General features: G+C 35.9%; 1 protein-coding gene across 1 annotated transcript in view; it reads right to left on the bottom strand.

The window, feature by feature from the left end:
• LOC102803969 (trafficking protein particle complex subunit 9-like) overlaps positions 1-16,320 on the bottom strand; it is a 187,138-nt gene that overhangs the window by 134,029 nt on the left and 36,789 nt on the right. The window contains exons 7-8 of the mRNA XM_085508182.1: positions 6,899-7,099; positions 6,303-6,460 (exon numbers count right to left, since the gene is read on the bottom strand). Of these exons, the coding sequence (XP_085364308.1) occupies positions 6,303-6,460; positions 6,899-7,099 (359 nt within the window). The remainder of the gene's footprint in view (positions 1-6,302; positions 6,461-6,898; positions 7,100-16,320) is intronic.

Below are 16,320 nucleotides of genomic sequence, written 5' to 3'. Positions count from 1 at the left end.
GTAATTCAAGCATTCTAGCTAATCTTGATATTAAATTGAAACACTTGTCAGATGAGAAAAAAAATGATCTTGTGCGTTTGTAACAGAAATATGTTAACCTATTTCCTGATGTTCCTAACAGAACTAATATGTTCGTTCATGATGTAGACGTTGGCAATGCTACCCCGATCAAGCAGCATCCATATCGAGTTAATCCTGTTAAACTGGAGAAAATCCGCAAAGAGGTACAGTACATGTTGGAGAATAATATAATTGAACCAAGTAAGAGTGACTGGGCTTCGCCTTGCCTCCTCGTCCCTAAACCTGATGGTTCAGTTCATTTTTGTACTGACTTTCGAAAGGTAAATGCGTTAACCAAAACTGATTCATATCCTATACCTAGATTGGATGACTGTATCGATCGGATTGGCGATGCTAAGTACATAACTAAATGCGATTTATTAAAGGGCTATTGGGGCGTTCCATTGACGGAACGAGCAAAAGAAATATCTGCTTTTGTAACGCCCGATGCTTTATACCAATACACTGTATGTCCTTTTGGAATGAAAAATTCCGGGGCATCGTTCCAAAGAATGATGAATATTTGTCAAGGTGATTTGAAGAATGTTGATGTTTACATTGATGATATTATTGTATATAATGATTTCTGGGAAGAACACATCTCGAGTTTAGATATTGTGTTTGCTCGTTTAAAGCAAGCCAACTTAACAGTCAATTTAGCTAAAACCGATTTTGGAAAAGCCAAAGTTGTTTATTAAGGTCATGTTGTAGGTGATGGTAATGTAACGCCCATTGAGGCTAAGATAAAGAGTATTGTTCAATATCCAATTCCAGAAAATCGACGAAGTTTGTTGAGATTTCTTGGAATGGCAGGTTTCTACCGGAAATTTTGGAAAAATTTTGCCGACATTACTGTGCCACTTACTGACCTACTTAAGAAAAACAAAAAGTATTTATGGTCGGAGGAATGTCAGCAATCTTTCAAAAAAGTTAAGTCTTTATTGTGTACAGTGCCAGTCTTGAAGGCACCAAATTTCAATGAACCATTTATATTGTCAGTAGATGCGAGTGATTTGGGTGCTGGAGCCGTACTTTTGCAACAAGACAGCGACGGTATTGAGCATTCAATCGCATATTTTTCAAAGAAATTTAATCTATGTCAAAGGAATTATTCTACGGTAGAGAAAGAAACCCTTGCTTTGGTTTTGGCTATACAGCACTTTGAAGTGTATGTCTCTACATGTGCGAAACCCTTAACTGTTTTCACCGATCATAATCCACTGGTATTTTTAAATAGAATGAAAAACAAGAATAGAAGATTGTTAAATTGGAGTATAATCTTGCAAGAGTACGATCTAAATATTAAACATGTACGTGGGGTTGATAATATCTGCGCAGATGCTTTGTCTAGAGCAATTTGTAATTGAAACAATTGACACTCTAATAATGTATATAAATGAGCAAATTAGTTTTCTTGAATATCGTAAAAAAAATATAAAATTGCGTAAATATAAAAATTAAAAAAAAATTTAGAGTAAAATATAAACAATGTTCAAGAAAATCTGATTTGAATATCAGATTTTCTTTCTTTTACAGAGGGAGGTGTGACGCATTTTGTGTAATTTGATATTTATAGACGTGTGTATTATTTGTATGCCAATAGACGCTCACGAGAGGGCGTTAATAATGATCAAATTTACTGGAGCTTAAGGAGTCTTTGTCCACTATAAATGTAGGTCACAGGTCAATTTCAATTAGTCGTCTATTATCACCGAGTCTGGACACATGGCTAATCACCGACACCTTGCCACGTGGAGGCACGCAGTTGCTTCGTTACGAGTTCTCAAAGACAGATTGTTTCACGTCAAGCTGAATTGAAGACAATGTACAGTTTCACTATGTCATTCCACGGACGTTTGTAAGAACTGCATCCTCTCTCTCTCTCAGCAAGATTTACAAGAACTCACTGCCGTCCAGCCATCACGTCGCAATTGTTCGAGCCGAAGCCAGCCGAAGATTAGGCCACGCGATGTTTGCGCCGAAAAGATTGACTTTTGAAACTAGGTATTTTAGTGTCCATATCATTTTATGACTCCAGGCGACTGTAAATGTATTTTCCTTGCGTTGTTTAATTTTGTGTGTCTTACCACACTGTTATTGTATTATGCTGAATTTGTGAATTTATTGTTCATTTGAATTAATGTCTTTTGATACCTCGTGAGCGCACTATATTTATTTACACAAATACATGTCGTTTCTTGTTGCGAACCCCTTGTTTGGGTTTGGGTCAACGGAAAGATTCCAGTCTGTCCGTCATCCGACTTTAGACCCAAACTCGGCCGTAACAACCACAAAACATAATGAAACAATTGTGAGCTTGCCTACAGTGTACCACATAAAACATAGTGAAACAATTGTGAGCTTGCCTACAGTGTACCACATAAAACATTATGAAACAATTGTGAGCTTGCCTACAGTGTACCACATAAAACACAATGAAACAATTGTGAGCTTGCCTACAGTGTACCACATAAAACATAATGAAACAATTGTGAGCTTGCCTACAGTGTACCACATAAAACATAATGAAACATTTGTGAGCTTGCCTAGTGTACCACATAAAACATTATGAAACAATTGTGAGCTTGCCCAGTGTACCACATAAAACATAGTGAAACAATTGTGAGCTTGCCTACAGTGTACCACATAAACATTATGAAACAATTGTGAGCTCACCTACAGTGTACCACATAAAACATAGTGAAACAATTGTGAGCTTGCCTACAGTGTACCACATAAAACATAGTGAAACAATTGTGAGCTTGCCTACAGTGTACCACATAAAACATAATGAAACAATTGTGAGCTTGCCTACAGTGTACCACATAAAACATAGTGAAACAATTGTGAGCTTGCCTACAGTGTACCACATAAACATAGTGAAACAATTGTGAGCTTGCCTACAGTGTACCACATAAAACATAATGAAACAATTGTGAGCTTGCTTACAGTGTACCACATAAAACATAGTGAAACAATTGTGAGCTTGCCTACAGTGTACCACATAAAACATAGTGAAACAATTGTGAGCTTGCCTACAGTGTACCATATAAAACATAGTGAAACAATTGTGAGCTTGCCTACAGTGTACCACATAAAACATAGTGAAACAATTGTGAGCTTGCCCACAGTGTACCACATAAAACATAGTGAAACAATTGTGAGCTTGCCTACAGTGTACCACATAAAACATAATGAAACAATTGTGAGCTTGCCTACAGTGTATCATACTAAACATAATGCAACAATTGTGAGCTTGCCCACCATGTACCACATAAAACATAATGAAACAATTGTGAGCTTGCCAACAGTGTACCACATAAAACATAGTGAAACAATTGTGAGCTTGCCTACAGTGTACCACATAAAACATAGTGAAACAATTGTGAGCTTGCCTACAGTGTACCACATAAAACATAATGAAACAATTGTGAGCTTGCCTACAGTGTATCATACTAAACATAATGCAACAATTGTGAGCTTGCCCACCATGTACCACATAAAACATAATGAAACAATTGTGAGCTTGCCAACAGTGTACCACATAAAACATAGCGAAACAATTGTGAGCTTGCCTACAGTGTACCACATAAAACATAGTGAAACAATTGTGAGCTTGCCTACAGTGTACCACATAAAACATAGTGAAACAATTGTGAGCTTGCCTACAGTGTACCACATAAAACATAATGAAACAATTGTGAGCTTGCCTACAGTGTATCATACTAAACATAATGCAACAATTGTGAGCTTGCCCACCATGTACCACATAAAACATAGTGAAACAATTGTGAGCCTTCCTACAATGTATCACATAAAACATAATGAAACAATTGTGAGCTTGCCTAGTGTACCACATAAAACATAATGAAACAATTGTGAGCTTGCCCTACAGTGTACCACATAAACATAATGAAACAATTGTGAGCTTGCCTACAGTGTACCACATAAAACATAATGAAACAATTGTGAGCTTGCCTAGTGTACCACATAAAACATAATGAAACAATTGTGAGCTTGTCTACAGTGTACCACATAAAACATAGTGAAACAATTGTGAGCCTTCCTACAATGTATCACATAAAACATAATGAAACAATTGTGAGCTTGCCTAGTGTACCACATAACACATAATGAAACAATTGTGAGCTTGCCTACAGTGTACCACATAAACATAATGAAACAATTGTGAGCTTGCCTACAGTGTACCACATAAAACATAATGAAACAATTGTGAGCTTGCCTAGTGTACCTCATAAAACATAATGAAACAATTGTGAGCTTGCTTACAGTGTACCACATAAAACACAATGAAACAATTGTGAGCTTGCCACAGTGTACCACATAAAACATAATGAAACAATTGTGAGCTTGCCTACAGTGTACCATATAAAACATAATGAAACAATTGTGAGCTTGCCTACAGTGTACCACATAAAACATAATGAAACAATTGTGAGCTTGCCTACAGTGTACCATATAAAACATAATGAAACAATTGTGAGCTTGCCTACAGTGTACCACATAAAACACAGTGAAACAATTGTGAGCTTGCCTACAGTGTACCACATAAAACATAGTGAAACAATTGTGAGCTTGCCTACAGTGTACCACATAAAACATAATGAAACAATTGTGAGCTTGCCTACAGTGTATCATACTAAACATAATGCAACAATTGTGAGCTTGCCCACCATGTACCACATAAAACATAATGAAACAATTGTGAGCTTGCCAACAGTGTACCACATAAAACATAATGAAACAATTGTGAGCTTGCCTACAGTGTACCACATAAAACATAATGAAACAATTGTGAGCTTGCCTACAGTGTATCATACTAAACATAATGCAACAATTGTGAGCTTGCCCACCATGTACCACATAAAACATAGTGAAACAATTGTGAGCCTTCCTACAATGTATCACATAAAACATAATGAAACAATTGTGAGCTTGCCTAGTGTACCACATAAAACATAATGAAACAATTGTGAGCTTGCCTACAGTGTACCACATAAACATAATGAAACAATTGTGAGCTTGCCTACAGTGTACCACATAAAACATAATGAAACAATTGTGAGCTTGCCTAGTGTACCACATAAAACATAATGAAACAATTGTGAGCTTGTCTACAGTGTACCACATAAAACATAGTGAAACAATTGTGAGCCTTCCTACAATGTATCACATAAAACATAATGAAACAATTGTGAGCTTGCCTAGTGTACCACATAAAACATAATGAAACAATTGTGAGCTTGCCTACAGTGTACCACATAAACATAATGAAACAATTGTGAGCTTGCCTACAGTGTACCACATAAAACATAATGAAACAATTGTGAGCTTGCCTAGTGTACCTCATAAAACATAATGAAACAATTGTGAGCTTGCTTACAGTGTACCACATAAAACACAATGAAACAATTGTGAGCTTGCCACAGTGTACCACATAAAACATAATGAAACAATTGTGAGCTTGCCTACAGTGTACCATATAAAACATAATGAAACAATTGTGAGCTTGCCTACAGTGTACCACATAAAACATAATGAAACAATTGTGAGCTTGCCTACAGTGTACCATATAAAACATAATGAAACAATTGTGAGCTTGCCTACAGTGTACCACATAAAACACAGTGAAACAATTGTGAGCTTGCCTACAGTGTACCACATAAAACATAGTGAAACAATTGTGAGCTTGCCTACAGTGTACCACATAAAACATAGGGAAACAATTGTTAAAGCATTTTCAATGTCAGAAATTTGTTCATGATCATGGATATGGATTACTTTGACAGTACCATCCCTTTATTTATAGCCTTTGTACTAAATTTAAACAAAATCAGTGAAACACTTGAAAAACAGAATGGCTACCATTCAATAATTTTGAATTCAATTGGATGAAAATATCTGCAAGTCGGCCATGCATATTTCAAGCAGAAGTTAACAAAACCAGACCAGACAAAATGGTAAAACAACACCAAATGCATGGTTGGAACCCAATATTTTTACAGCAAATGATTTGATCGTTCATGAATTATTCATTCATATTTTCAACTTGATTGCAAACCACAATTTGCAAATCCACAGTAATTGTTAACATGAGGCTCAATTTACTGATGTATTATGTATGCACTCATGCACCAATAGGTCAAAAAAGCAAAGGACCTTTTTTATATTGGATCAGAACAAATAAAATACTGTCCCATTACAACTGATAATAAGCATACCTGACTGCAAGCGCAGGATTTCCCATTTTCTTAGCTGTGAATACTAGTTCATTTAATATCCTAAGTTGAATTACAGGCCATCCACTCATCATGGAATTCTCTCTCTGATCCAATGACAATCGATATCCTAATAATGCTTTCAATAACAAATTATGGCACTGCAATAAATAATGATATTTTGTTAGGTACTACATGCAAAGATTTTCCTTATGGTTGCCATAGTTACCATTCTCAACTACAGTGTGAACATCAGGAAGAATGAGTCAATTTCACGGATGTGGCAACTAACTTGATAGAGTGTCATCCACGGTTTGTAACATTAGCATAATTACTTTGGCAGTATACTATATATATTGGCTAATCAACATCATGGTCACCAACTGACCAAAAAGACAAATTCTTAAAACTATTGTGGATAGTGGGAACAAGTCTGGTACCTAGGCTTTCGGTACTTCATTATGTATGATTTTAAAATAAAATAGTGCAACATACACACATGTACGTAGCAGCTATAGTTTGGGGAGAATAAATTGGAACATTTGGTAAATATTCAACACAGCTGAATAATGTAAACTTCACTGACAATAATAACTTACAGTTGACCATCCAGGGTAAGGATTCTGTGGTGCTACACACTGCATTGCCGCTACTCTTTTAAAGAAAGAACATTTTCTTTTAAAGCCAATCTCCTCATATAACACAGATAATGTACTGTATCGCTGGATCTTATCCTCATCTGATAATTGTAAATTAATGTAGACAACATTCTGGAGAAAATCTGATGCTTCCAAGAATTTCTATCAAAAAAAATATACATGTATGGCTTAAATTCAGAGCCTGACAGATGTCAGAATCTCAACTTGACACATGTGTCCAAATTACAAAAAAATGGAAGAATCTCAACTCAATTCAATTGAGGGAGGGCCAGTCAAAAATCATGACACATGTCAGAATCTTTGCATACAATTCTAGCATTTAACTTATGGCTTTTGAAATACATGTATGATCGTGACAAAACAGTGATTGACTATGTTTCTTCAAAAATAATATATAGTACAACTGTTTGCAATTAGAAATTGACACTAGAATAGTATGTCACCCATGTTAAATTTGAGGTAAAACTTTCTCCCCCAAAAATTATTTGGAATTATTCTTCAAAGCTGGGATACATTAAATGAAGAGTAAATATAAAAATAAAGCATAGCACTATTGAATAACATACTATATGAATTTATACAATAATAATTGTGGACATTTCAGGAACTAACATGACACTATAACCTAATTACATCAACCTTGGGCATATAGAAATTTACTTGAATAGTATTACAGGAAACGCTCACAAGGAGAGGTCATTGTACAAAAGATATTTTTGTGAGAATCTCTGAACAGAAGATAATACATTATGTTGTAGAATTAAAAGGTGACTACGATATAAACAGTTGACAAGCATTAATGTACAAACTATTTACAAGATCCTTGAATTGATTTGCATATATACATACCATTGAGTATACAATTCAAATAGGAATATGAAATGCCAGTAAAATAAATAGAATACAGTAGATGTGTAAGCTAACTGAAATTGACAATTCTTCATACTTTCCTCCAAAACTGCTACTCAAATTACTGTCATATTAATACATAATTTCATAGGATGGTTGTCAGTCATGCTCATTTTTATTGCCATCACAATCTGCAAATTTCTTTATTCAGCACATAATTCATATTCAACTTCTCAACATCTTTACCCAGTTTGCTTATACAGAATGAGTTAATCCTCACTCATTTGCACATTTTGTGGCAAAATCTGCAAATATGATTTTATATATCTATCAGCTATTATGTTTCAAAACACAGCACAAACCAGGTTATGTGGGACCATTTTTATTTTATGTGTTGTAATCATTATTGTGTTCTTGCCATTTATTTTAAAGATATTCAGAAGATATGTTAAGAAAGTGTTTATAAAAGATCTATTATAACAAATATGATACTAATTGTACCATGTTATGCTACATTATAATACTGTATCTCTAATATTGATTTCAATTATCATCAATCAGTTTAATAACTTTCATTTGAGTTATATTAATTTGAATCAACATAGTAATTTTTTGCCCAAATCACAGTTTCTAAAAACAAGTCATTGTTAATGACACAGTCCCCGTCCAAAATTTTGTGATCTGACATATCAATTTGATGCTGATGAAGTCATTGAGATTAGATTGAAACCATTAATAGGAGATGGATTTGTAAAAAAAATATGATTTAGTGCTTTTTACATGAGAATTGGACATTGGCAGTCACATTGAATCAAATTACAAAAATAATGTTCATGTTGATGTATCTATTGGTATACTGTTTTTGTACAAAATTCAAACAGAAATGTTCATTGCATTTATGGGAAAGTAGGCATGGGTATCATGAAAAACAAAATGGCCACCAGTCAGCCATATTAGTTTGAATCACAGAAAGAATATGACATGCAACTATAACCCAATATGTATGATCATCATACCAACTTTGATCCAAATTGGCCTAGTCATCTCTGAGAAACAGCCTCAGACATGTAAAAAATGACAACTTAGCGCTTTTACATAAAAATTGGCCATCGGCCAGCCATATTCAATTCAATTCCTAATTTTCGAGTTGTTAGTTTTCTACGGAATTCCGCTAGAGGGCGCATCCAAAATACTCAGATGACGAGCCTGAGTGGGGTTGTTTTTATTGAAGTTCTGTATTCTTACATGCGTAAATCAATAGATTGGAAAAGCAAAAAAGTTCCAGAACTCCGCAAATTTCTTCAGGATCGTGGTATGACTTGCAGCAATGTTCGTAAAGCTAAACTGTTTGAACTTGTTGAGTTAGCAAACGGGTTAAATGTTCGCCAAGAGTCAAACAATCGTCGTCGCACTGTAAAACACGAGTCGACGATAACTCTGGTAGATCCGTGTAACGTAAAAACTTGGCAAAAAAAACTACATACTTTGCCTTTGTGTTAAATAGCTGATATGTTCGCATATTTATTGCATAGAAGTGACTGGACAACAGCCAGACTGAAAGAATATCGACTTATTAATGGTTACTTACTTCATAATTTCTGTAAAGCTTCATCATGTGCAGAATACAGAATTTAATTTCATTATGGCAGAGTGTATTCGGCAATGATCCATGAAGGAAAATCCTTACAAGCCATGGTTTATTATTGAATCAAACTCTAAAATAGTTTCTGGTGTTTGTAACTGTGTAGTGTAAGTTTGATTTAATATTTTATTCACCAGGCGATCAGCAGATGCAGTTATCATAAATGGACACACGTTTTTTTCCTTCCGTAGTTATTTTAACTTCAACTTCGCAAAAAATGCCATCATAAGGATTCTGAACAAGAAGATCGATGTGGGAATCGGCAACGAGCGAATTTTTCATCAAATCCGGCTCAATGTTTTCGTTTGCGCTCGTCTCGGGAAGCTGACAGAGTCTTCGTTTTTCAATCGATGTATAACTGCAGTTGAAAGACGGCTGTCTCCAGTTATTGAACTAAAAATAGTACTGGCGCAGGATGGAAAATGCCGTGAACAAACCCGGGAATATAGTTTGGCGTCCACTCAGATTCCCGACGACACATTCAAATCCACTGGCGTTGAAGTGTTGATTTCTTGGACAAAAGAAATGTATGAAAAGTTACGCCTTTCATCTCAGGATATTTCACTGTTTTTTCTTTTTAATCGAACCCAAGGAATAGTCCGGGGCATTACAATGCCAGTTAACCATTTTGACTAATTCTTGCAAAACGTTTGTAAAAAATAAGACTTCGGCAACAGTAACTACTAGTATATTGCTTACAGCAGACGCCGCTCAAATTTCAACCCCACCACGAACGTTGAACGGAATGTCAGCCGGGTACTTGGAGAACGCCCTCTATCGAATTTTGTGAGAAAAATAGTAACTCGGAAATTAGGAATTTGTTTATTTAAAGTCAGTTTGAAATACCAAGCCAAAGGCTAATATCACTGACTACTAAAAATTACATCAAACAAAAGCAAAAATTTCAAACATCAAACACAGAGAAAAACAACAGTAAGATTTCACAAATAATCAATTAAAATATCTTAAAATGATAGTGACCACAATGACACCATTTGCTTAAAAAAATACAAATCTTTGCACTCCTTCATTCGATTAGAAAGCGAGTTCCACATTTTAGCACCATAATAAGACAATAACTCCAGTCCATAGCGATTCCTGGACATCTCTAGTGTTTGTAGTCCAGCACGTTCCAATAAAGTTTGATAGCTGGACTGAAAATCATTGTACACAAATTTCAGAGCTCTGTATTGAATACGCTCCATCTTAGCAATGTTTGCTTTACCACAAAAATTTCAAACTAAAGAACAAGAAGTAAAATGTGATAAAATAAAACATCTAAATATACATAGTCTTGAGGCTTGATCTAAATAACCCGACATTCTTTGCAAAACATTCAATTGGGCACCTGCCCATTTACACAGAACACTAACATGATGATGAAAATTTAAATTCTGATCAGTATTAATCCCGAGCAATTTAACACTAGTTTCAGTTTCAATAGCAACACCCCGATACTAAAAGTGGTATTGTCAGATTTGCTTGAAATTTATTTATTTATATTAGCTTTCATCATGTTATCTTTGAACCATTTGACAGCCATTTCTGACTTTTGAGTTAAATTGTTTATCAGCTCATTTTTATTTACACCAGTAGCTGATATAGTATTGTCATCAGCATAATTATAAAGTGATATATTTCAAGGTATTGCAAAAAGGTCATTTAGAGTGTGTATATTTATTACAAAGCAAAAGGCCATTGGCCCAAAGAGCAAATACAGTTTCACTTAACAATTGTAACAATAGAGAAAACAAAAATCATTTAAGTTCTGCTTTTCATGGCGAAATAAATATAACTCGCTAACTGATTTAAAATTACATCGTTTCTTGAACTCATGAGCGAGATAAATTTGTTGTAAGTGGGGTTGGTGCGGAACCATACAGGCAAAAATTCTGCTCTAATACGTTGATAACGATGGCAAATAGCCATAAAATGATATTCGTCTTCAACATAAAGTTGATTTCGTTCAACACAGTATTCACACAATCTATTATCGAGAGGGACATTTTCATGTCTTCCCTTTTCAATATGCAAATTGTGAGAAGAACAATGTAACCTTGACAATGCAGCTCTGAATTTGAAAACATGGATGCAAGACAAATATTTTTCTTGTTCAAGTGAGGACTTAAAATCGAGATAGAAACGGAGTTTGGGGGAAGAAGCAGTGTCGTCGTGCCATACTTGTTGCGCACAATCTTTAATTCTTTGTGTGAACTGCGAAAGAAATACACTTTTGGAGCCTACACCTTGGTTCAGCCATACATGACCGAATCCAAAGCGAAATAGCAAAATTTTTACATTAAAAGCCCAATTTACCGACGTTATAACACGTTGGTCGGATAATCTTTTTAACATTAAATAACATTTATGAGGATATTTATTACCGTCCATTTGTAATAATCTCAGCCAGTAGCTAATGCATCTTTTAAAGTAAATAACATAGAGAGGAAAACGACCACATTCGCCAACAGCTGATAAATCACTTGAGTTATTACTCATACCGAGTAGAAATTTACAAAATTGATTCTGAACTTGTTCAATTTGAGGAGCGTTCTCGTAACCCCAGATTTCACTACCATAAAATAAGATTGGCACAATGATGGAATCAAATAATTTGAATGAATCAGATGTGGTCATACCACCAAGTTTTCGAATCAATACTTTAAGTTGAAACATTGCTTTTTTACCCTGTGCTGATTGGTTTAATTTGGTCGGATTCCAACTTAATCTGGAGGAAAATAATACACCAAGATACCTGTACTGAGGGACGATTTTAATTTCATGATCGCGATAGAACCATTTTTCATCTTGTTTTAGATAACCATCCCTGCGAAAAACAATTATCTGTGTTTTGTTTAGGTTTAGAGTTAGACCCCAGTGAGAACAAAACTTTATTTATTTGTCGTTGAGTATGTATTGGCATATCAGAACCCACGGCTACGTCATCCGCGTACATCAAGATATTAAGGTTGTGAAGATCGTTGTCAATGCAAACACCCTCACATCCAACAGTACTAGTGTATAAAACGAGATCATTGATAAAAATAGTAAATAATATAGGGCTAAGCATACAACCTTGACGTGTCCCGATAGTGCATTTAAAATATTCAGTGAGACCACCAGATGAAATCACACAAGATTGCAACTTACTGTACATTGAGCGAATAACCGACAAGAATTTTCCATGAATCCCATAATTGATTAGTTTCGACCACAGAAAATCATGTTGAATCGAGTCAAACGCCTTAGCTAAATCAATAAAAATACAATAAAAGCGCCCTTTTTTCTTCGTTAAATATTTTGCTGCCATGGCTTGGAGTGTGAAAATATTGTCACTTGTACTGTAGCCTCGCCGAAAACCACATTGCGCTTCAGATAATATACAATTCTTATGACACCAGTGGTCCAGACGTGAATTTAGGATTTTTGTTAGAAGCTTGTTACTGATATAAGGGAGATACCCCTGTAATTGTTGACATCAGAACGATCACCTTTTTTATGTAGTGGCGAGATAATGGCTTTACACCAGGTTAATGGAAAGTTGCAGCTGGAGAGTATGTTATTGAATAGAAGCAATAAGACAGGACCAATGTGAATCCAGCTATGTTTAAATAGTTCTATTAAAAGGCCATCGTGACCCGGAGCCTTGTTATTTGCCAAACTTCTAATCGCTTTCTCAATTTCTAACATTTCTAACTGCATTTAAATCAAGTGGCACATTGTCATCACACTGGTCACAGTGCTCATCGTGTAGTTCTAGGTTCCTAATTACAGCTTTTTTGAATTCATTTGCAGGTGAGATTGGTTTGTTTAACAGGCCATGAAAATAATTGTACCAACAGTCCGCTTTAATTTCATTGGTTAGAGGCGCATTACATTTAATATTTCGCAAAATAGCCCAGAATTTCACAGAATCTTGTTTTGCTTCTAAAAGTTTGTATTTTTGTTTGTCTATAGATAACCGTTTCTTATTTCTACATATCGCTTTGAAATTATTTTTAGCAACTCTATAAGTGGTCAAGTCACTATTGATATTTGAGAGTCTGAATTTGTTTAGGGCTTTATATTTTTCTATTTTAGCTGCGCTGCATTCTTTATCCCACCAGGCTGGTTGGGATTTGTTCCGAATACGAGATTTATTAGTTGACTTCATTTCCGATGCAGCGTGATCAAATATTTCACCCAGTACATGTATGGCTTGGTCGTGATTATTCAGTGTGATATATTCAGAGGCTTGTGCAAGCTGTTGTTGCGTGAACTCATCATTCATACGACTAATGAATAATTCAAGTCCTGAGATTTTATAGTTGAAACGGCACCTGGGTGTAGTTTTCATTACACTTCCCGGTTTAGTTTGGGGCAAGTTAGTATGAGTGAGTTTAAATTTAAGACAGATTGGAAGATGGTCAGATGCATCCAAAGTAATAGTAAACATGTCGTCAACAATATGAAACAACTCTGAAGATAAAATGCCATAGTCAACAACACTGACGCCATTGTTAGCGTAACACGTGAAATCACCGCTTTTATCCCCAGGAAAACGACCGTTCGCAATATGTAAATCTCTGAGAAACTGCTGCAGACACGTTTAGGTATCAGAAATAGCAAATTTTACATCCAAAATGGTCAAGAGTCGACCATTTTTGCTCCGATCATAAAGTAACTTGACACGCATATGTAAGATATTTTGTATTGTCTTCATGTGAAGTTTGAATGAAATCCGTCAATGGGTGTCCGAGATATAGCAGTGAACGTATTACCCAAGAACCCAAATTAATAGTTCCCGCTTTCGGACTTCGGACTAATGATTTAAATACATTAAGTAATATTTTCAAAGTCCCACACTTAATTTAAGATACGATTTTTACCCAAACCGATTTCCATCTTATTACTATGGGTAGCATTGTTGACCATGGTGTGCCCACATAGACAATTATCAATGATGAAAGTCATTTAAAAGTCATTACCATGGCAATGCAATTAAGTTACCACTTTGACATTTCCACTAAAGCTTTTCATATTCTACATATTCTGAGCATTCCAAAAAATAAGATAGCACTTGCCCTATTCCCAAAATGCTACCAACAGCTTCCCTAAATGACTACAGTAGAACGTCGATTATCCGAAATGTTCGGTTATCCGAACCTACTGTGTGTCCCCCAAAGTTTGTATGCAGGTCTGGCTGTGTTCCGTATAATACAAAAGTCAACTGTGAACAATAAATACTACAGTCGCCTTGTGTGATTTCCTGGTGCAACACTTTCAATAAAGCTGTTATCAACATGTTATCCGACATCTTTCACGTGTACGTTCATTGTTTACAGTGTCTGCGCAAACAATGAAACGAATTACAGTATCCAATAATTTCCTAAATTCAGACAAGCCTATTACGCCACACCAGTGTTCCACTGTAAATAAAAAATGTCCTAAAAACACAAACTTCATCAAATGTCTTCTCCACTGTTTACAGTCAGATCCTTAACTTTACCAAGTTGTAAGTCACCGCAGTTCGAATACGTTTCCCGGGAAAATTGTACGGGGTTCCACTGCCGTCAAAGAAATGCGGCCATGAGCCGATCCCATGTTTTTTCCGATTTTTAATTTTAATGTCCCGTATGAGAAGTCACATCCTCTTCGGAATAAAAAAAGAAAGAAAATAACTTCTGGGATGTCTTGCCACAGAAGCGACGCCAGTTTAATAGTGCAGTGAAAAAGAGAGGCGAAACGACAACCCCTTGGTGTGCCTCTTTGATGGTTTATCAGCAGACAACGGCAACCAATGACCACAGTCGGCGGGCCGTTTGATGGTTCACAGCGTCAAAGTGTTTACGTCCGATGATCACAGTAGCCAACCTGGATTTTTACAACAATTTATTATGTCAATCGTTCTAGGTGTTAAAAACTTTGCTGAATCCAATAAAATCGGGACATCTTGTAGCAGTTTACCATTCGAAAATCCCTGAGCAATCTGGTAACATCGAGCCGCTAGCCGATCTATACACAGCGAATACGAAGCGACCTTTCACCTGTTTACTTTATCAGCGTCTTTTATCTAGCGTTGGCGTGGCTACCCCCAGTGAAATGCAAACACGGTGTGCTTGATTTGGACGCAAAGTTGTCAATTATAAATCGACTAGAACGTGGCGAAACCGCAAGCAATCTATCTACCGAGTATGGTGTTGGTAAATCGATGATATCCGATATCAAGGCAAAACAAAAGCTGCTGGATTTTATCAGTAAAATGGATTCAAGTGCAGGACTGAAACGAAAGATAACGAAAACAGCCTATGACGATCATTCAGAGAAATCCGTCTGCACTTCACTTGGTTCCAGGACTTGGTTTTCCCAAGAACTTTATTATCGCTACATTTTACGGACATTTTGAAACACTTTTTAACATTCCAGCATGCAACATTTTTATTACAATGTATTACTGATTAAATAAAAATGTTTTTAATGACGTACTCTACATGTATTATTGTTTGATTTCATTACAGTCATGTGCGTTAGAATTTGTGTGTAATGAGCCTGTAAACTTGAGCACGTCCACACAAGATCGCATATCCGAACTGTTTGCATAACCGAACAAAAAGCATGTCCCCCTAACAGTTCGGATAATCGACGTTCTACTGTATTTTAAACTGTAGGCAGAGTCAGACTCCGATAGGTGGCGGGTTTTCTGAGCAAACAGAAAATGATGAAAGTCTTTTTTCCCAGTCACACTCCACAACTACCATTCATCACCTACATGTAGCTAAGACCCCCAAAAGAGGGTGGTGTCTTACCTTATCTGTGCCATCTTCGGAGCGAAAGCCAAAATGCTGCTACGGTGATAGGGTTTGATGCGCCCAAGAAAGCCAGACCCAAAACC

This window comes from Saccoglossus kowalevskii, chromosome 14 (assembly GCF_978046115.1).
Source record: "Saccoglossus kowalevskii chromosome 14, keSacKowa6.1, whole genome shotgun sequence".
NCBI lineage: Eukaryota > Metazoa > Hemichordata > Enteropneusta > Harrimaniidae > Saccoglossus > Saccoglossus kowalevskii.
Note: the sequence above shows the minus strand (reverse complement) of the source record. Positions and strands in the feature narration are given on the sequence as shown.